Genomic DNA, 20390 nt, shown 5'->3' with positions numbered 1-20390 from the left:
CTGTCATTCTCTGGACGATGCTGGGCCTGCATACGATGGCTGGAAGTACTGGCAGCTGCCTTGTGTCCAGCTGCCGAGAGTATGGCAGCAGAACCACCCTATCTCTGGGACTCTTGGTAGGGCAAGGTTTCTCTTGATCGTTTACGCTAATTTCAGTCAGTCTTATTACCCTTTCATTTTATCAATGAGGACAATGCAATCCAGACAGATTACACATTTTGCTCCCAAACACATTGCTAGTTTTTGGCAAAGCCACTACAAAAGCATCCATATTAAAAAAAGAAGAAAGAAAAGTAAAACTACCTTTCTCTTCATCATTTTCTCTGCTTAATTCCGTAAAGACAGGAGCCTCCTAAAATAAAAAAAAAAGGTTTGAAGGTTTGGTTCACAATGCACTTACTATCAATATTCAAGTCCTAAATTATGACTTGCTACCTACGTTGCAAGGCAGCTTTACGATGCAATTCTAAAATGGTTAAGAACCTAATTAAGAAATTATATGTATTGCAAATATTCTCCAATGGAGAATTATTATAAAGGGGAAAAAAGTAGTTTTGCTGTGCCAGACTGTAGAAGTTGACCTACATTACTATTTCTGTTACAATTAAAGCAGGAAACAACAACAACATAAAGCAATAAACTTTAAGAATCTTAGCTACAGGATTACCTTAAAAAGCAAAACCTTTCTCTATGGTGGATAATTTAGTGTAATGATCGAGTCTAAGACTAACTCAAATAAAACTGCAGCTCCACCTCTGCGACCTATTAGCTTGTCCTCTTGGTCGACCTCACCATCTCCCTGAAGCCAGAGTTATTCTATCTTTAAAACAGGGACAATGTACATATTTAGAGATGTTCTAAGGGTTACATAGGATAATATAAAGGAAACATTTAGCATATGCCTGCCATAATAAGTGCTTGGTAAATGTTAATTATTGTTTCTATAATAATAATAAAAAAAGATGTTCTTGAGATCTAGCTAAAATGTTCTTTTCTTAGGTAATGTCCATATAAGATTTCACAAAGGAAGGCGAAAAAAACATGATCTCACTTTCAAAAAAATTGACATATTTAAATTGCAGAATGAAGTAGTGCTGAGGAATAGAATTTCCCCTGCCTTTTAGGATAAAGATACTATTTATACCTGAAAAGTACAAATTAACTTGAAGGTTTTTAGCAGTGTTAAGCTAAAATGTTACAAAATAATAATGTTACTCCAAGAAGTAAACTACTTTCCTCTGTATGAGAAGATGTGATCCTTCTTAATTTCCACAATAGGAAATTATAATTTTTCTTCTATTGAAAACAAAGGTTTAAATGTTAAAAAGGTGAAAGAATTGTGAGAATAAAAAGCTTTCAATCTTAAGCAGGAGGTTAAATTTTATAATTACAGCAGTTGAACCACTGCTCCTATTTTAATTTAATGTAGAAAACTCCTAAAAGATGGTGTGAATATAGGCATCTTAATGTAAGCAATATCATAACATTTATACATTCACTCGTCAACAAGTTCAATTAACACGGTATAAAAGTTGATTCACGAAGCGATCCTTACTGAGGTCTTAATTCTTACTGCCCGCTGCTTCCTGCACCATTCTATTCTAAATGGCTTATTCAAGATGTGTACAGTAATGACCAGAGCAGCTGTATTCACAATAGCCCAAACTGAAATCAAACCACGTGTTTCCAACAGGAGAAAGGACAAATAAATTGTGTTATATTCATAAAATGGAATACTATACATCAATTTAAAAAATAATGAAACACTGACAGGAAAGAACATAGGTGAAGTAAGGAAGCTAGACACAAAGAGAGCGTACTGTACCATTCCATTTCTACGAAGTACAAGAACACACTAAACTAACCAATAATCAGTAAAGGTGCATCAGAGGAGTGGCTCCTTCTCGGGGGACGGTGGGTATTGATTGGGAATGGGCATGAGGGAACCTTCTAGAATGCTGGAAATGTTCTATATCTCGATCTGGGTGATGGCTACACAGGCTGTCTATCTATCTACGTAAGGAAACACATACATAAAAGTTCATTGAGCTGTAACCTTAAGATCAACGCACATCATACACTTTATTACATGTACGTTATACCACAATAAAAAGTTTCTAAAGGTGGGCGGGCCCCGTGGCTGAGTGGTTAAGGTTCTGTGCACTCCGCTTTGGCAGCCCAGGTTCACAGGTTCAGATCCTGGTGCAGACCTACTCCACTCATCACCCATGCTGTGGAGACATCCCACATATACAAGAGAGGAATACTGGCACGGATGTTAGCTCAGGCCTAGTCTTCCTCAAGCAAAAAAAAGAGGAAGATTGGCAATGGATGTTAGCTCAGGGCAAATCTTCCTCACACCCCTCCAACCCCCCCAAAAAAGTTTCTAAAAATACTAAATGGCTAGTACTTTCACATACACACTAGGCTGCATTTTCCTGCTCCCACACAACTTTCAGCCTCTAAGCTCTATGAGGGTGGGCACTTCTCTTTTGTCCATTGCTGTATCCCCAGTGCCCAGAAGGGGGCCTAGCACACAGGAGGCACCCAATAAACATTTTTTGAAATAAATGCCTATTCTAGTCATTCTACCACCTGAACCGCCTTGACCACGCCTCCCGCACCCCCTCATTCCCCCCCACCCCGAATTCAAGACTCCTCAGCCCAGGGGCTGTACCTCCCTTTGAATAGTCTACATCCTCCTCCCCAGGCTGGAGCCCTGCTGGCTCTCTGTGTTCCCACACGCTGTGTTTCCCTCCAGCACTGCACTAATCACAAGCAGTTGAAATGACCTGTTTATGTCATCCCCACGTCCCCATGAGATATCGTCTCTATTTAGAGATAAGGGAACTGAGGTGTAGATCAGAGAATTAGACGAGATCGAGAAGGCAGTCAGTCAGGAATCGCCCCAGGTTTGTCTCAACTCCAAAACCTGGGCTTCCACACTCGGCCGTGCTCTTTCTCCTCTTGATTAAGGAACATACCTATAAACCTCAACTCAAAGCTTAAAAAAGCAAGTGCTTTTGCTTCTGCAGACCTTTTTCTATTGCCTCTCTGCAGGTGGGATGATACTGTGGCCCACCTGTTCTTTCCCTTCCAGACCTCTTCTCACTTGTTCTTGAATGAATTTGGCAGTCTTTTCCTCATCGTCGAGGTCCTGCTTCTTCTTTTTCTCTAGTTCCAGTTGCCGGCGGAGCGTTCCCGGGTCCCTGTCTATATACTGAATATACCAGCCTTTCGGTGTCTCATCTACTTTGCACAAGCCTTCAAAAAACAACAGACATCATAAATCTGTATACGATCAAAGCCAAAAGTAAATATAAATGTGTTCTCATTCAAACACACTGGAATACACAAATTCATGCAGCACATGAATTTTCCATATTTACACTTAGTGAAAATCAGATATTTTAAGTGGAAAAAATTATTTTATCTCCTTAAACAGAAAAAATTATTATTCTGATTTTTAACTAGCTACGTTGAGGCAACTTATTTAAACAAGGGAAATATGTGAAAGAAGCATTAGCCCGCTTAGTAATTATTCAACTGTGTCTAAGTATTTAACATCCGCTGAGTACATCATGTTCTGCTAAGTAGAAATTATCCCCCTAAAATGGAATAAGGTGACACACTGAATAAGTAGTATAGTGACATAAGATTTCTTCCTCTTTCCTTCTCCCAAACTTTTCATCCTATTAAAAATGGGAAAAGCAAGAGAAAATTTTAAAAATCACCTTAAGAGGGAATAACAAAAGTTTCCTAAAGTGAAATGAATACGGATGGGGGGCGCGGATGGAAGAGGACTGAAGATAATCCTTAACTTAAATGAGAAGACGCTCCAGGGAGAAATCTTTGCATTGTCAAAAGAACTATTCCAGACATTCCTATTCAACTGCAAGACACAAAATCAATCCTGGAAGACCATGCTCCTCCCTACCAGTTTTTAATTGCCCTATTCATCTTCTTTTCCATAACTTTACACAGAAAAAAGATGACAATTCTTTCTCCCTGCAATGGAGCCACATGATAATTATTCAAATAACGTCTTCTTCTTACCTTCTCTGCCCAGCCACTTGGTAAAATCAGTCAGTGTCTCCCATTGAGTGGCATTCATATGGATGTGCTCTCGGTGGCTGATATACTCATTATAAACAATGTTGTTGTGCACTCTCTTAGTGCCTGAGAACAAGACACGACATGTGAATCCTGGGCAGATTGTAAGATCACGAAGTCATCGTGCGCACAGAACTTAAGAAGCTTACCAAAGCGCCTCCTGAGAAGTTCCAGGAAGTCATTTCGGAATTCCCTAATGAAGAAGGGAAAAAAGCCTCAGGTGATTTCTACAAATACAGAGCATCATCTTCCTGAAATGTAAACTATTATACAGTTTGAATGCCCAAACGATCTATGAACATGTGTGTGAATATTTGTCAGGAAACTTTACAACTGAACGCGGAAAGAATCCCAAACGATTACAGTTTTCAAGAATTAAAGTTAAAAGTCAGTTTGGAGTTGAAACGTTTTGTCTTGGCAAAGCAGCCACAGCAAAAGTGACTACAGAGCTTTGGAGAGGGTCCTTCAGGAAGTCTCTTAGCGCCACTGGCTGTGGCATGATAACCCCATTCTAGCAACGATAACAAAACTGCCCTTTTCCCACATGAAATTGGCACTTAATGTGTCCCTCTGAACTGAGTCCACTGTGTTAAGTGCTAGATAAACGCAGGCGAATAAAACATAAATCTTGACGGAGGTTAAAACAGAACAGAACCAATCCTAACAGAGGTCAAACTGAAAAAGAGATGTAACGAAATATCATAGGAAGAGTAGCAGGAGATGTCGGGGGGATCTCTAACATGGTGTGAAGTATAACGAGGACTTTCACAGGGGAAGAGGAAGGGAAGGCCACTCCCAGCTGGCACAGAGACGAAAGCTTCGCAAGTCTAAAAACGACAATCTAATTTGGCTAAACTGAGGGCAGACAACAATGAGCGTGAGAGCGGGGTGGAAGAGAACAATGAGGGGAAGATGGAGCTGGAAAACAACGTTAGGGCTGTTTTAAAGTGCCTTCGATGTCATGTCAAGAGGTGGGGTTTTACGCAGACAGTGGAAAAGTACAAAATAAGTTATTTAGAAGTTAATTTGTAAAGATCTGTGACTTAGAAAGACAATCCTGGTGGACAGCATACAACAGTAATTCTCAAAGCGTGGTCCCCATCGCTATCACCTGGGAGCTTGACAGAAATGCAAGGTCTCCAGCCCCATCTTAGAGCTACTGAGTCAGAATGTGTTGTCATGTTTTCAAGGTGACACTGCTGCCCGCAGTGGTTTGTGAACCAGGGGCACACAACACGCAGAGAAGAGCAGAAGCTGCAGGTTGGCAGACCAGTGAGGGGGTCACCGAACTAATTTAGCTGAGAGACGCTAAGAACGATTACCAGGGCTGTGAGAATGAAAGGACCTAAGTTGAAAGAGCACTGAACAGAGAATCAATAAGAGGGAACTCCCAGAGGACTCGGAGGTTTCTGGCTTAGCAGTCGGGAGAGGCAGTTACTAGCCAGCACTGCATAACAAGGAGCTGTGGTGGAGAGAATACTGAGTTCAGCTTTAAAACACTGGCTTCGGGACAGCCTTTGGAAACAGAGATTAGAATTGACCAGAAAAAGAATCTACAACTCAAGACAGATGTTAGGAATGAAGAGCAAGATTTAGGAGTCATCCAAACATACAGGCGACAGTAGAAGAAGAATGTGACTCATGGGGACTGTGTACAGTGTGGGGAGAGCCAAACGGCACCCAGAAGAACCTCCCTACATTTGAGGAGCTAGGAGGAAGAGGAATCAGGAAGAAAGCAAGCACAGAGGGAGTGGTTGTAGGAAAACCAGGAAAGAATGGAAGACAGCAAGGTGTTCCCACTGAGAGTTCAGAGCACTGTCCGAGAGGAGAGATCCAGGAAGAGGGAGACAGAAACAGCCACGAGGGACTCTTCCGGAGACCGAAGGGGCGGAAGTCAGCCTGCAGAGGACGGAGGCACGATGGTGGTCAGAGGAAGGCACAGAGAGTGGATGGCCCTTGCCAGGACGGCTGTTTCCCAAGGTGTGGCAGAGGTACCTGCGGGTATTCAAGATGGTGTCAGGTGGTTCACAGAGAAATGATTTCTGCCTTCTTCACTGTGTTATTGTGCCTTGATGGCACAAAAGCAATGGAGGGGAAACTCGCTGGCATCTTAGCCAGGCCAAGGCAGTGGGCAGTGATGCCAACCTGCACTGGCAGTCAATGCGTTCTTCAACCACCATGTACTCACAGTGGACACCATGCTGGGTTCACCTAGAGTGTCTTCAATGAAGCAGTCAGTATTACTAGTCATATTAAATCTCAATCTTTGAGTATACGTCTTTCTAACATCCTGTGTGATGAAATGAGAATTACGAATAAACCACTTGTGCTGCCGTACAATGGTTGTCTTGAGAAAAAGCATTTGTGCCATTGTTCGAGCTGAACTATCTCTTTTTTTTCTTGGTGAGGAAGACTAGCCCTGAGCTAATGTCTGTGTCAATCTTCCTCTATTTTGTACATGGGACACTGCCACAGCATGGAGTGATGAGCAGTGCAGAGGTCCACACCCGGGATCCAAACCTGCGGACACTGGGCGGCCAAAGCAGAGCGCACGAACTTAACCGCTATGCCACTGGGCTGGCCCCCTGAACTATCTTTTTTACAGAACACCATTTCTACTTGAAAGAATGACAGACATATAGACAACGGTTATTCCAAATTAAGTATTCAGTAGACATTTTCTCAAAAATAAACAAAGTGAGCCTGTCATGTCAAGGAAAACAACTGACACTATTTGTTGCCAAGGATAAAACTAGAGCCTTCAAGGGCCGCCACGTGGCCGAGTGGTTAAGTTTGCGCGCTCTGCTTCGGCAGCCCAGGGTTTCGCTGGTTTGGATCCTGGGCGTGGACACGGCACCGCTCATCAAGCCATGCTGACATGGCACCCCATATGCCACAACTAGAAGGATCCACAACTAAAAATATACAACTGTGTGCTTGGGGGCTTTGGGGAAAAAAAGGAAAACCAAAATCTGTAAAAAAAAAAAAAAAAAAAAAAAAAAAACCACAAAACCTAGAGCTTTCAAGCAAAAATCTCAATTTTTGTAAACCACCGTTAGTTTGACATATTTCCCAATACTTAAAGACGTTTCTGGGGCCAGCCTAGTGGCACAGTGGTTAAGTTCACATGCTCCGCTTTGGTGGCCAGGGGTTCACAGGCTCAGATCTCTGGTGTCGACCTACACACTGCTTGTCAAGCCATGCTGTGGTGGCATCCTACATACAAAGGAGAGGAAGATGGGCATGGATGTTAGCTCAGGGCTAATCTTCCTCAAGCAAAAAGAGGAAGATTGGGGAGAGGTTGTGCAGAAAAGGGAACCGTCTTGCACTGCTGTTGGGGATGCAAACTGGTGCAGCCACTATAGAAAACACTAAGAGATTTCTCAAAAAATTAAAAATGAAAATACAATATGACCCAGCTATCCCACTACTGAGCATCCATCCAAAGAATGTGAAATCAACAATTCAAAGAGATTCATGCACCGCTATGTTCACTGCAGGATCATACACAATAGCCAAGATGTGGATGCAACCCAAGTGCCCATCAACTGATGAATGGATAAAGAAGATGTGGTATACATATACAATGGAATCTACTCAGCCATAAAAAAGACAAAGCCATCCCATTCTCAACATGGATGGACCGGGAGGGTACTATGTTAAGCGAAATAAGCCAGACAAGGAAGGACAACCACCATATGATTTCACTCATATGTGGAAGATAAACACATGGAAAAGAGAATAGATTAGTGCGTACCAGAGGGGAAGGGGGTTGGAGGGACACAAGGGGTAAAGGGGCACATTTATGTGGTAACTGACAAATAATAATGTACAACTGAAGTTTCACAACGTTATAAACTATTATAATCTCAATAAAAAAACAGAAGAGGAAGGGGGCTGGCCCCGTGGCCGAGTGGTTAAGTTCGCACGCTCCGCTGCAGGCGGCCCAGTGTTTCGTTGGTTTGAATCCTGGGCGCGGACATGACACTGCTTATCAAACCACGCTGAGGTGGCGTCCCACATACAACAACTAGAAGGACCCACAACGAAGAATATACAACTATGTACCGGGGGGGCTTTGGGGAGAAAAAGGAAAAAATAAAATCTTTAAAAAAAAAAAAATAAAAAAAAAACAGAAGAGGAAGATTGGCAAGAGATGTTAGCTCAGGGCCAATCTTCCTTACCAGAAAGAAAAAAAAAAGATGTTTCTGACATTGATGTTAACATTAATGAATATGATTTTTCGATATTCTATAATAAAATGTGTCACCATTTGGAATACCTGCATAACTTAGTGTACCAATATTTTCCAAATGACCAATGCATGATGTTACAAAATCATGCACGGGTACAAGATCCATTTAAAATGAAAGATCGAGTGGATTTTAATATAATAGAGTACAGAAAGTTTGCTGGTATGCTTTCAGATTCCACACTGAAACTAACCTTTACAACACTACCACACTGTTGTGTTTTGATGTAGTATCAAAGAAGAATACCCAAAGTTATATAAAAAGGCTATTACAATACTCCCCCTCTTCCGACTACACATCTGTGCAAAGGCTGGCCTTCCTCCGTGTGCTCCAACCAAAACAACATTTCAAAAGAGGAGGAACGCGGGAGCACGTGAGAGAATCCAACTGTCTTCTATGAAGTCAGACACTGAAGTGATTCGAAGAGATGTAAAAGCAATGCCACTCTTACATTTTTTGTTTTGGAAAAGGTGGCTATTTCTTATTAAAAAAGGTTATTTACTTTAACATGTAATAGGCTTATTATTGTTATTTCAAATGAATTAATAAGTAAATTTTTTAAAAGGTTTTCAGTTTTAACCTCTAATTTACAAGTATCAATGGATACAACCCACATAAACAAAAGCTTGTTGGGGTCCTCAATAATTTTTAAGAGTGAAAGGAGTCCTAAGACCAAAAGGTCTGGAAGTTTGGAAAGAAAGAAAGAAAGATGGATAGAAGGAAGACTAAACAGTAATCATAATAATTAACTGCTAATATTAATCAAGTGCTGGGCACTTCTCTAGGCCCTTTGAAAGTCTGGACCACTTACTCTCCTTATAAACCCTATGAAGGACAGACAACACTGGGAAGAGGGTGCGCTGTTGGTCCCGCTTTACAGACGAGGAGACTACAGCACAGGAAAACGGAAAGTCGTCCACCCGACGTCACACAGCCTATGAGTGGAGAAGCCAGATTTGGGGGTTCAAAGGCAGGCACCAGGACTCCAGAGCTGTGCTCTTGGTCGGGACTGTTCTAGAATGAAAGATAGTTTCGTATGTTTGAAGGCAAAGGAGGGAAAGACTGAATTGTGAGAAACGTTTTTTTAATAATTTCATACTATAACAAATTGTCAAAAGAAGACAAAAACTGAGCACCAAAAATGCAGCCGTCACGCTAATATGTAAGGAATAAACAGAGCTTCTAATATACAGAATATCGAGTATCTATTAAACGTCCAAGTGAATGAAGCTTGACATAAGGATGTCTTTGAGTTACTTACTCTGAAAAATAATCCATAAACTGCTGAGGATTTTCTGACGCCAGCAATAGTTGTCTCTGATGAGATTCAGACATACAATGACACTTAAAGCCATTCTACAAAAATGCAAAGGCAACAGTTAAACTCCAGTTTAGATCATCGGAATGGGCCCTAAATAGAAGTATTTAGTTAAACCCTAAAAGCTGCTCTCTGATGATAAACTGTAAATAATCATCATCATCATCAAATCACTAGCTGTCAGCACTGTACAGTTTTTTAAAAAATTTTTTATGAAGTTGAGGTTTGCAACCCTACTGATCAAATAATAATCCTAGAGAGTAAAGAAACAGAAAAATAGTGCTTTAGAAAACAGACATTAGTAAGAAACCTTACTGGGCACAGTAACAGAGGAGAGATTTCATTTTTTTGGTCAATTTAACAAATTCTTACTGAGCACCGACTTCACAGAGTGTTACACAGGTGCTTTGAGGAATATAGTGAAGTACAATGAGTCTTCAGTGAATTTCCATTAAGGAAACTATTTTCCACTCACTTTCCTCCACTTTAGTGCATTATCCAAAATACACTGTTGAATGTTACATATACCTTACGTTAAGCAGACTAAATCTGTATCCTCTTCCGAGGACTGTAAAACACAGAAGTGTTGACTTCATATCCATTCCACTTAACAGGTGAACCTGACTCTTCACTTCTATTAGTAATCTAAATGCAAAACGTGCCTCTCCTCCTGTATTCCCCATCTCAGTGAGCAGCATAACCAAAGACCCCATCACCCCAGCCAGGGTGGAGCACCGCATCCTCGAGTCCTGCACCTCTGCACTCCGTTTATCACTAAGTCAACTCAGCCTTCTTAATAACTCTTAGCCAGTCCCTCTGCTCAATGCCCCTGCCACTGCCAGGATTTCACACTGGATCCTGCTTAGTTTCCTAATCCTTAGTCACCCACAGACTACCTACACTCTTTTTGTCTCATCTGCGTACTACCTGTGCATTACTCTTAGTTAAATTTATCTTCAAAAGAAACTTGGTATCAGTCTCATAAATGAAAAACCAGTCCTATTTTCCATAAATTAAAAATAAGTCAATAAAATGACAACAAAATACTGTTATGAAATTGTAGAAATCCCAGGGAGTGGATGGGCAGGAGGAAAATACCCTGGATCTGGCCTTCCTCTCTCTCTCAATCTTCCAATACTGACACATAGAAGACAGGGGAGGGAACTTACAGGTGTCACCTTCTCCTCCCCTAGGCCACCCTCCCAGGTAGGGAAGGGCCATGAACAGATCTGAGGGCAAACCGGCCAGGAGCACCACAAGTGCCTTACTCTGAAAGCTGAAGGGAAAGAATAAGCATTTATCTTCCCTTTCCCAAGGGGACTGTATTTTAGGATAACATTTGAGGATAACCCAATAGCCCTAGTTGATGAGAAAAAAGCTCATTTTTACAAATGAATGGCAGCTGATAATAAATGGCAAAAGAATTAGAAAAATAACCACTTTGCAACTCCTAATGAAATAACTGACTCAGGCAAGGATGCTAAAGACATAGGTAAAAGGTTGATGGGAAACTAGATATGTGGGCGTGTTTCCAAAGTCTTACCCCACTAGTTACTTGTTCTTACAAGAGGGAAAATGTTACTTTCTAACATTACTTTACAGGCTGTCATCTTTACTCAATCATTTTAGGATTACTAGACATTATGGGCTTCCTTATGTGACGCAATATGAAATACACTGGATCACCTATGAAGATTTCTTCCCGAAAATGTTTAACCTGAACCTGATCAAGCCCTTAGATCTAAGTTCCAATTTACAGAAACTACAAGAGTGAGAGAAAGAAGACAAAACACAATCACAGGGAGACAATCCTACATATCCAGAAAGTGGGAATGCCCCACTATAACTGACTGGCCTATTCAAGTCAAAGTCAAGAAAAAAAATTGGGGGTTGGGGAGTGGCAGGTGGAGGCTATAGGGTGGGGGAAGTGGGTTCTATTCTAAATTTAGAGAGCATTAAAAGTCCTAATAACCTGGAGTACAGAGATTTTTAGGGCAGTGAAACTACTCTGTATGATACGACAACGGTGGATACATGTCATTAAACCCACAGTACAACACTATGAGTGAACCCTAATTATGATAATGACATGTCAGTGTAGCTTCCTGACTGTAACAAACATCCCACTCTGCTGTGGGATTTTCACAGTAGGGGAATCTACACATAAATGGGGGCAGGTGTGTTTGGGAAATCTCTGTACCTTCTGTTCATTTCTGCTGTGAACCTAAAACTTCTCTAAAAATTAAAGTCTGTTTTTAAAAAAGTCCTAATAACCAAATCTAATTCACGGTTTTTGATTGGATCTTGGTTTAAAAAAAAAACTGCTTTAAAAAGCATTTAGGGGAAGAACTGAGGACATACGAGTATGGAGAGTGGATCAGATGATATAAAAGAATTTTTTTTAACTCTGTAATGTGTGATGACGTATATTGTAGCTACGTAGAAAAACGACCTGATATTTTAGAGATGCATATTTAAGTATTTAGAGGTGAAATATCCTGATGTTTGTAATTTACTTTAGACTATTTCAGAAAAAAGTAAATACAGCAAAATACTTAAAATGTTAAATCTGAGTAGAGATATCCGGATGTTCATTGTACTAGTCTCTAGTGTCCTGTGTGAGAATTTCACCTTGACTTAGAAAGAACTAAAGAGAAATGAAAGAGAATAAGTGTATCAATGTTATTCAATGGGAGCCCCACCTAAAATATCCCATCCCTCACTTGCAGAAAAAAATGGATTAGATTATTCCGGTTGCCCAATGCTCTTCTGCCCCTACCCAATTCAATCTCCAGGGAAAAATATGATCACATGACTAGCCTGCTCTCAATTCTTCAAGGCGCTTCATCCACCTCATTAATGGGAAAAAGTGTAACTTCATACCACGGCATACAACGCTTTTCAAGATCTGCCCAAAGACCCCGAGTCACTTTATACATGATTCACTCATTTAAAAGTCACAACAATCTTACAAGCAGACATAGCTATTATTCCTGCTTTACAGATCAGTAAACGGGCACACAGAAGGTGAGTAACTTGCCCAAGACCACACAGCTAATAAGTGGCACGACTAGGCTTCATAATTCTGACAGTCTGATCCCAGAGTCCGCATCTTCGCCACAATAATATTCTGGGCCTGCCACATTGTAGGTGCTCAATAAATACCTGTTAGATGACTGGTGTGCACGAGCTTAGTTCTCCTTTTGCATCTGATCCCGCAAAGAGGTGTGAACCCTAATCATCTCCAAGAGTCATGCCAAGTCAGAGACGACTGCTATTGTTATTGCCCAGGCGCCAGCACTTCAGTATTCGCGCCTCCGGTTTATGACAGCTTGAGTAGGATCACTTCTACGAGAGCTGCAAAGCCTTTCCTAACTTCATTTCTTTTGGGGGCAGCCTGGGGAGGAATGCGGTGTCAAAGACCCCTGGTTCCCCGCTGGGACAGGGGCTGCAGGGAAGGATGGCCCTACTGAGTTGGGCAGCAGACTCGCCCAGGACAGACCCCACGACCGGGGACCTGGGACCCTCGCCGGCACCCCCAGCCTCAGGGACCTGACCTGGATCGGCGGGCCCCCCGGGGAAGAGGACGGGGCGTGGACAGGGGGGACCTACCTCGTCCCGGCACTGCTTCTGGCACATCTGGCAATACCAGCGCAGCTTCTGAAGCCCCTTGGACTTGATCCTGTTGGCGATGGCCTTCGGGGTAAGAAAATCCGACTTGCCCATCGCGACCACCCCAGCGACAACTTTCTGGAGCCCAGCGCCCTGCCAACCGGAAGCGGAACCGGGCTGGCGGAGGTGGGCGGGGCAAATACCACCGGCTAGCCGGAAGGAGGTGGGGGCTCGGGAGGCCGGGCCCCAACGCTCGCGAGGCTTCCCTCCCTGCTGGCGGGAGGAAGCGAGACTGAGGGAGAAAGCGGGGCGGGAGGGGCGCGCGGGGAAGCTTCCGCGCCTGCGCGCTGCGGCCTGTCTGACCGACCTTCAGCGGGGCCGGTAGCACCATGTTCTCTCGGGCGGGTGTCGCTGGGCTGTCGGCCTGGGCCGTGCAGCCGCAATGGTACGGCAGCTTGCGGGGGGAACCGGAGGGATGGAAGAGATCGGTCAGGGGGAAGGGGAAGCGGGCGGAGGCGAGTGGGCGGAACGGGGGTCGCAGGGCCGGCCGGGCCTCCGTCCCTGGAGGCCCCTGGAGGCCCCGGGTGGCCGGGCTGCAGGAAGCGCCTCGGAGCCGGGAAGGGCGCGCAGAGGGGCTGGAGGGACTGCAAGGTCGCGCCACGTCCGTGAGCCGGGGCGGGGGGAGGGGCACGAGGGCCGCTCACCTTGGACCCCGGGGTCGAGACCTTGGTCCGAATGGATTTCAGGGCGGTCTTGGATTCGTTCAGCTCATTACTACTTAGGGAGCTTGCAGCGTGCCAGGCAGCGAGGATGCTAGAGCCTTTGCCTGGGCCCGAAAGGGAGGGGGAGCGGAGGACCAAGGTCTCGGGGAAGGTTAAGTTGTGCTTTCTGTCCTTGACGCCCTTTGAAACCCTCCATCCAGGGCTGGGCTGCGTTAGTGCAGAGCGCAGGGACGCTTTAAGAGCTCTGCGATCCCGCTCTAACGTGCGGTCGGGGCCAAGGATGGGGCAGGCGCTTTGCTGGACATTGGCGACTAAAATGAGTGCCCTCGTGGGCTGCAAAAGGGACCTTAACAATCTGTCTGTCGGCGAGGAAGGGAAAGACACTCAGCACTGTCTTGAAACCATAATGCTGAAGCAGTAGCCCTGCAAGGTCATGAAGTCGTCCCCAGGTCCCCCGGAGGAGATCGAGGGACTTTTGAAGTGTCATCTGTGAACTGCCATGCCAGTTTTAAAGGTTTTAAACATGGATCCCTGAGAAAAATTGCTTATAAGAAGGGCTAGGAATGAGCAGATTAAAGTTGGTTTGTGGGTGATATAATAGGATGAAATGTCTTGAAGCTAGACAGTGTCTGGGAGAATTTCAGACGCAGTGCTAAGGGGATTAATAGTTAGAGGCTGTGTGTAGCAATTCCCTGGTTTTACAGTATCCTAATATATGCGAAGGGACTAATTGAAATAGGCACGTTTTTTATTAAGCAGAGAATTAATAACAAGACAGAATTTTCAGGGTAATGAGGTAATTAAATGTGAAGTTCCTACATAAAAATGTTGGTGGATTTGCGTTGGAAGTCAGTTTTTTTTCCTTCTTCTGATATTGAAAAAGAGTCTTCGTGGGAATGAAGAAGTCGCCTTAGTTGAATGGCAGGTTGTACCGTTTCTTAATAGCTCAGCAGACATTTTTTGAGTGCCTGCCCTGCCGCAAGTTGGCACTGTGGAAAGTGCTAAAACGTGATGGTAAACAAAAAGACATGGTCCTAGTGAGCTTGCGGGACTGTTCCTGGCGTGCACGCAGTGGTGCTCAGCTCACATCAGCTCTCCTTCCTTCCTTCCTTCCCATCTTGCTGTGCATTAACATTACCTGTCGGTGTTTTTAGACCCTTAAGTGGTATCCAAGTTGATCTTTAAAAAATGGAAAGAGTTTCTGAAATGAGGACAAAATATTTTATATAAAATTGTAGAAATAACTTTTTTAAAACATCCTGTTAGACAATTTGAAGATCTTCCAATAAAGAATTGTTTTAAATAGAAGCTCCCTCTGAATCTGAGACACCTACCAATAGGGGCCTAAATTGGAACCTCCATCAGCCAATAAAGGTCAGGGTCCTGACCTTAATCTCTTTGGAATGTTAGTTTTAAATTAGTAGGTTATGAATATTCATCAGACATCAGTGTTCCACTGTGCAAGGCATTTTCACAGTGTCTGATGTCTTTCCCACCTCTTCTGTCCTTTCGCTTCCCATTCATTTAAATGCCGTTAAAATTCAGAAATTGAAACCATCTTAATGTTTCACACTCCACAGAATTAGCTTGAAAGAGGAGAAAAATACCTTTGCTTTTACAGAACCATGAAGAAGCATTTCCTTGGTTCTGTTTTGGTCATTGAGAGCTTTTAAAAGTGTGATTTGTTATTGTTAACAGTTTTTGCTTCAGGGGGGTTGGCCTATTAACATTAAACATTAGGCTTAATGACATCGTAGTGAAATTGTTTTAATTGTTGTTTAGGGTATCAGTAAAATACCCTAAAGTTTTGGAAATTAAACGTGTTCTTTAAAAAGTAGTATTTAAGAAAATGGAAATAAGAAATTTGGGGGAAGAGTCTCTGATTTTTCTGTCTTCAAATCGGGAGAAAATATATTTGGCTTAGTTTTCCGCATTCTCTAAAATAGAACTATTTTATAATAGGAGACTGGTGGCCATAATTGAACTATATATACACTGAAAAGGAAGAATTAGCAGATGCTGTGTCCTCCTTAAGTTTTATATTTTACCACATTATACTCTCCTTAAAATTCTTTCAAGCTGCCTGTAATTTCTTTGGTGATAAATCATTCATCTAGCAACCTCTCTGACTCACTCCTCCACTGCCTTCTCCAGCTTTTCTAACAATGCTGTATGATCATAGTAGATAATGATAATCCACCATCTGTGTGTTTTTCCACCCACCGTATTTACTACGTTTCTGGTTTTCAAATCATCTTCTGAGGATTTCTCAGGACACGATGCAGAGCATACAGCTGATTCAGAACTTTATCTTTTCGTTTGCAAAAATTGTATATTGAATAGAGCAGGCTCTGCCTAAGGAGTTTGGATCAGCTCATGGTTATTTTGTACTCAAATGGTACTTAAAAAATAAAGTTGTAACATGCATAGACATCTTTAGAACTAAATGAAGGCTAAGCATGAGAGTGCTTCAGAAAGGGGGAATTACGGCAAGTGCACAGCATAGAGAATCACGAAAGATCCTCTCTCTTCGTTCCTCTCACTTGGGATCCTTATGGAAACCAAAACATTCTGAGTTCGTCCAATTATGGCATGCAATTCAAATTTGTTCCATATGATGTTCTCTGACTAGAAGCTTGTGTCAGTTAAATTGGAGTGTCTGCCTAAAACCATAATGTCCAAATGTCACTCCTTATAGTCTATAAATTTTGGGGTGAAAAATTCATTATACCAAAAAAGGAAAATCGTCCAGAACGTGGTGTTACTTTTCAAGTTCCATTATGAAAAAACTGTTAATAGAGTGATGGTTGTCAGATAAGTCTGTATCTGCAATAGCGGTTTGTCAGTATCGACAGCTTTTATCTTTTCCTTTAGTGGATCCATTCTTATAACCAAACCTACTATTTTCCATATAGTTTCCCTCTTATTTTCTTTATTTTTCTTTCTCGATGGCTGAGAAGAACCAGTAGTGAGATATATAAATGAAGAGATTTTTGAAAATAACTTTTTCAGTTATGACCTTTCAGACTCATTTTTATGCAGATAAATACATATAATCACAAAAATGGGATCATATAACATTTCATAACCTGCATTTTTTAAGTTATTAATAATAGACTTTATTTTCTAGTACAGTTGTAGATTTTTAGAAAAATTGAGCATATAGTACAGAGCATTGCATGCACCCACACCCTCTCTGGACAGTTTCCCCAGTTAGAATCTTGCGTTGGTGTGGTATATGTACTACAATTAATGAACCAGTATTGATACATTATTAACTAATGTGCATAGTTTCATTAAGGTCCCTCTTTTGGTATACAGTCCTATGGGTTTTGACAAATGCGTAATGACATGTATTTTCCATTACAGTGTCATACAGAATAGTTTCATTGCCCTAAAAATCTCTTCCCCAAAAGCCTGGCAAGCACTGATCTTTTTACTCTTGGTATAGTTTGTCTTTTCTGGAATGTCATATAGTTGGAATGAGACAGTGTATAGCCTTTTCAGATTGGCGGCTTTTGCTTAGCAATATGCAGTTAAGGCACCTCCATGTCTTTTTGTAGCTTGATAGCTCATTTATTTTTATTGCTGAGTGCGTAATACTCCATTGAATGGATGTACCAGTTTGTTTATCCATTCATTCGCATATTGAAGGACATCTTGGTGGCTTCCAGTTTTAGCAATCGTGAATAAAGCTGCTGTAAACATTCATGTGCAGGTTTTTGTCTAGACATGTTTTCAGCTCCGTTGGGTAAATTCCTAGGACCATGCTGCTGGATCATGTATTAAGACTGTCTTTAGGTGTGTAGCAAACTGCCAGACCATCTTCCAAAGTAGCCGTACCATTGTGCATTCCCACTGTCAATCGCTGAGAGTTCCTGGTGCTCCACATCATTGTCATCGTTTGGTATTCTTTAAAATTTTAGGCATTCTTATAGGTTTGTAGTGATATCTCATTGTGTTAATTTGCAATTCCCTAATGACATGGATGTCGAGCATCTTTTTATATGCTTACTTGCCATCTGTATATCTTCTTTGGTGAGGTACATGTTATCTTTTGCTCATTTTAACTTGTGGTGTTTGTTTTCTTATTGTCGAGTTTTAAGAGTTCTTTCTGTATTTTGGATAACAGTCCTTTATCAGATATATATTTTTCCCACCGTGTGGCTTGTGTTTTCATTCTCTTAAGTGTGTCTTCTGCAGAGCAGGGGTTTTTAAAACCAATAAAGTCTAGCTTATCAGTTTTTTTTTATGGATCATCCTTTTGGTGTTTTATCTAAAAACTCATAGCCAAACCCAAGGCACCTAGATTTCCTCCTGTGGTATCCTGTAGAAGTTTTATAGTTTTGTGTGTTATATTTAAATCCATGATTCATTTTGAGTTAATTTTTGTGAAAGATGTAGGATCATTGTTCAGATTAATTTTGCATAAGGATGTCCAATGTTCCCACACCATTTGGTAGAAAAGAGTATGCTTTCTCCATTCAGTTACCTCTGCTCCTTTATCAAACATCAGACTATTTTTTTTTTTAAAGATTGACCCTGAGTTGACATCTGTTGCCAATCTTCTTATTTATTTATTTATTTATTTATTTTTATTCTCCTCAAAGCCCCCCAGGACATAGTTGTATATCCTAGTTGTAGGTGCTTGTAGTTCTGCTATGTGAGTCACTGCCTCAGCATGGCTTGATGAGCGGTGTTAGGGCCACATCCAGGATCCAAACCGGCAAAACCCTGGGCCACTGAAGCAGAGCACACTGCTGGCCCCTGGTTGATTGTATTTGTGTGGGTCTATTTCTGGGCTCACTGTTCTGTTCCGTTGATCTACTTGTCCATTCTTTGGCCAGTACCACACTGTCTTGATGACTATAACTTTATCGTAAGTCTTGAAATCAGACGTTGGCAGTTCCCTGGCTTTGCTCTTCTTTTTCAATATTGTGTTACCTATTCTGAGTGTTTTGCCTTTCTGTATAAATGTTAAACTCAGTTTATTGATATCTACAAACTAACTTGCTGACATTTGATTGGAATTGTTATTCAGTCTAGAGATCAAGTTGGGAAGAACTGACATCTTAGCAGCACTGAGTCTTCCTATCCATGAATCTGGAACCTCTCTCCATTATCTAGATCTTTAATTTCTTTCATCAGTTTTGTAGTTTTCCTCATATAGATCTTGTACATATTTTGTTAGATTTATACGTAAGTCTTTGTGTGTGTGTCTTTTTATTGTGGTAAAATGTACACAACATGTAATGTACCATCTTAGCCATTTTTACTTCTACACTTCTATGTTGGTGGTTTTTTCTCTTTTTTTTTTGAGGAAGATTAGCCCTGAGCTAACTACTGCCAGTCCTCCTCTTTTTGCTGAGGAAGCCTGGCCCTGAGCTAGCAACGTGCCTATCTTCCTCTACTTTTTATATGTGGGACACCTACCACAGCATGGCATGCCAAGCGGTGCCATGTCCGCACCCGGGATCCGAACTGGTGAACCCCGGGCCGCCGAGAAGCGGAATGTGCGAACTTAACCACTGCGCCACTGGGCTGGCCCCCCATGTTGGTGTTTTTTTAACTTGAAATTCTAATGTTCATAGCTGGTATAAATAAAGCAGTTGACTTTTGTATATACTAACCTTGTATCCTGCAACTTTACTATAATTGGTTATTAGTTCCAGCAGGGGTGCTTTTTACCTATTCTTTGAGATTTTGTACATAGACAATCATGTCATCTGTGAACAAAGACAACTTTATTTCTTCTTTCCCAAGTCTGTACACCTTTTATCCCCTTTTGTTATCCTATTAGTTAGGACTTTCAGTACGATGAGGAATAGGAGTGGTCAAAGAGGACGTTTTTGTCTTGTTCCCAATCTTAGAGGGAAAGCTTCTAGTTTCTCACCATTAAACCATAGAATTTTTTGTAGATGTTCTTTATCAAGTTGGGGAAGTTCTCTTCTATTCCTAATTTGGTGAGATTTTTATCATGAATGAGTGTTAGATTTTGTCACATGCTTTTTCTGTATCTATTGATCATATGACTTTTCTTCTTTAACTCGGTATGATGGATTATATTATTTGAGTTTTGAATGGTGAACCAGCCTTGCATACCTGGAATAAATCCCACTTGGTCATGGTGTATAATTTTCTTTAATACATTATTGGATTCAATTTGCTAATATTTTGTTGAGGGTTTTTGCATCTATGTTCATGAGAGATAATGTTCTCTAATTTTCATTTATTATAATGTCTTTATCTGGTTTTGGTATTAGGGTAATGCTGGCCTCAAAGAATTAGGAAGTATTCCTGCTGCGTCTAATTGTACTTCTTGTTTTTTTTTTTTTTTTTTCTTTTTGGCATCAACTACCGTGTCTACGAATA

General features: G+C 41.6%; 2 protein-coding genes across 5 annotated transcripts in view; one reads left to right on the top strand and one right to left on the bottom strand.

The window, feature by feature from the left end:
* Nucleotides 1–13488, bottom strand: part of KIN (Kin17 DNA and RNA binding protein) — a 32843-nt gene extending 19355 nt beyond the window's left edge. Inside the window, exons 1-6 of one of the 2 annotated variants that reach the window (XM_008529131.2) lie at nt 13297–13488; nt 9628–9722; nt 4263–4306; nt 4057–4179; nt 3083–3264; nt 304–352 (exon numbers count right to left, since the gene is read on the bottom strand). In XM_008529131.2, the coding sequence (XP_008527353.1) occupies nt 304–352; nt 3083–3264; nt 4057–4179; nt 4263–4306; nt 9628–9722; nt 13297–13410 (607 nt within the window). In that variant the 5' untranslated portion in view covers nt 13411–13488. The remainder of the gene's footprint in view (nt 1–303; nt 353–3082; nt 3265–4056; nt 4180–4262; nt 4307–9627; nt 9723–13296) is intronic. The other variant, XM_008529125.2, reaches the window with a different exon arrangement.
* A 5-nt stretch (nt 13489–13493) lies between these two features.
* The window catches only part of ATP5F1C (ATP synthase F1 subunit gamma), an 18066-nt gene continuing 11169 nt past the window's right edge, over nt 13494–20390 (top strand). The window contains exon 1 of one of the 3 annotated variants that reach the window (XM_008529103.2): nt 13494–13741. In XM_008529103.2, the coding sequence (XP_008527325.1) occupies nt 13686–13741 (56 nt within the window). In that variant the 5' untranslated portion in view covers nt 13494–13685. The remainder of the gene's footprint in view (nt 13742–20390) is intronic. The other 2 variants (XM_008529094.2, XM_008529112.2) reach the window with 2 other exon arrangements.

Source organism: Equus przewalskii, chromosome 30, assembly GCF_037783145.1.
Source record: "Equus przewalskii isolate Varuska chromosome 30, EquPr2, whole genome shotgun sequence".
Classification (NCBI taxonomy): domain Eukaryota; kingdom Metazoa; phylum Chordata; class Mammalia; order Perissodactyla; family Equidae; genus Equus; species Equus przewalskii.
The sequence above is the reverse complement of the archived record's forward strand: the minus strand, read 5'-3'. Positions and strand labels throughout refer to the sequence as shown.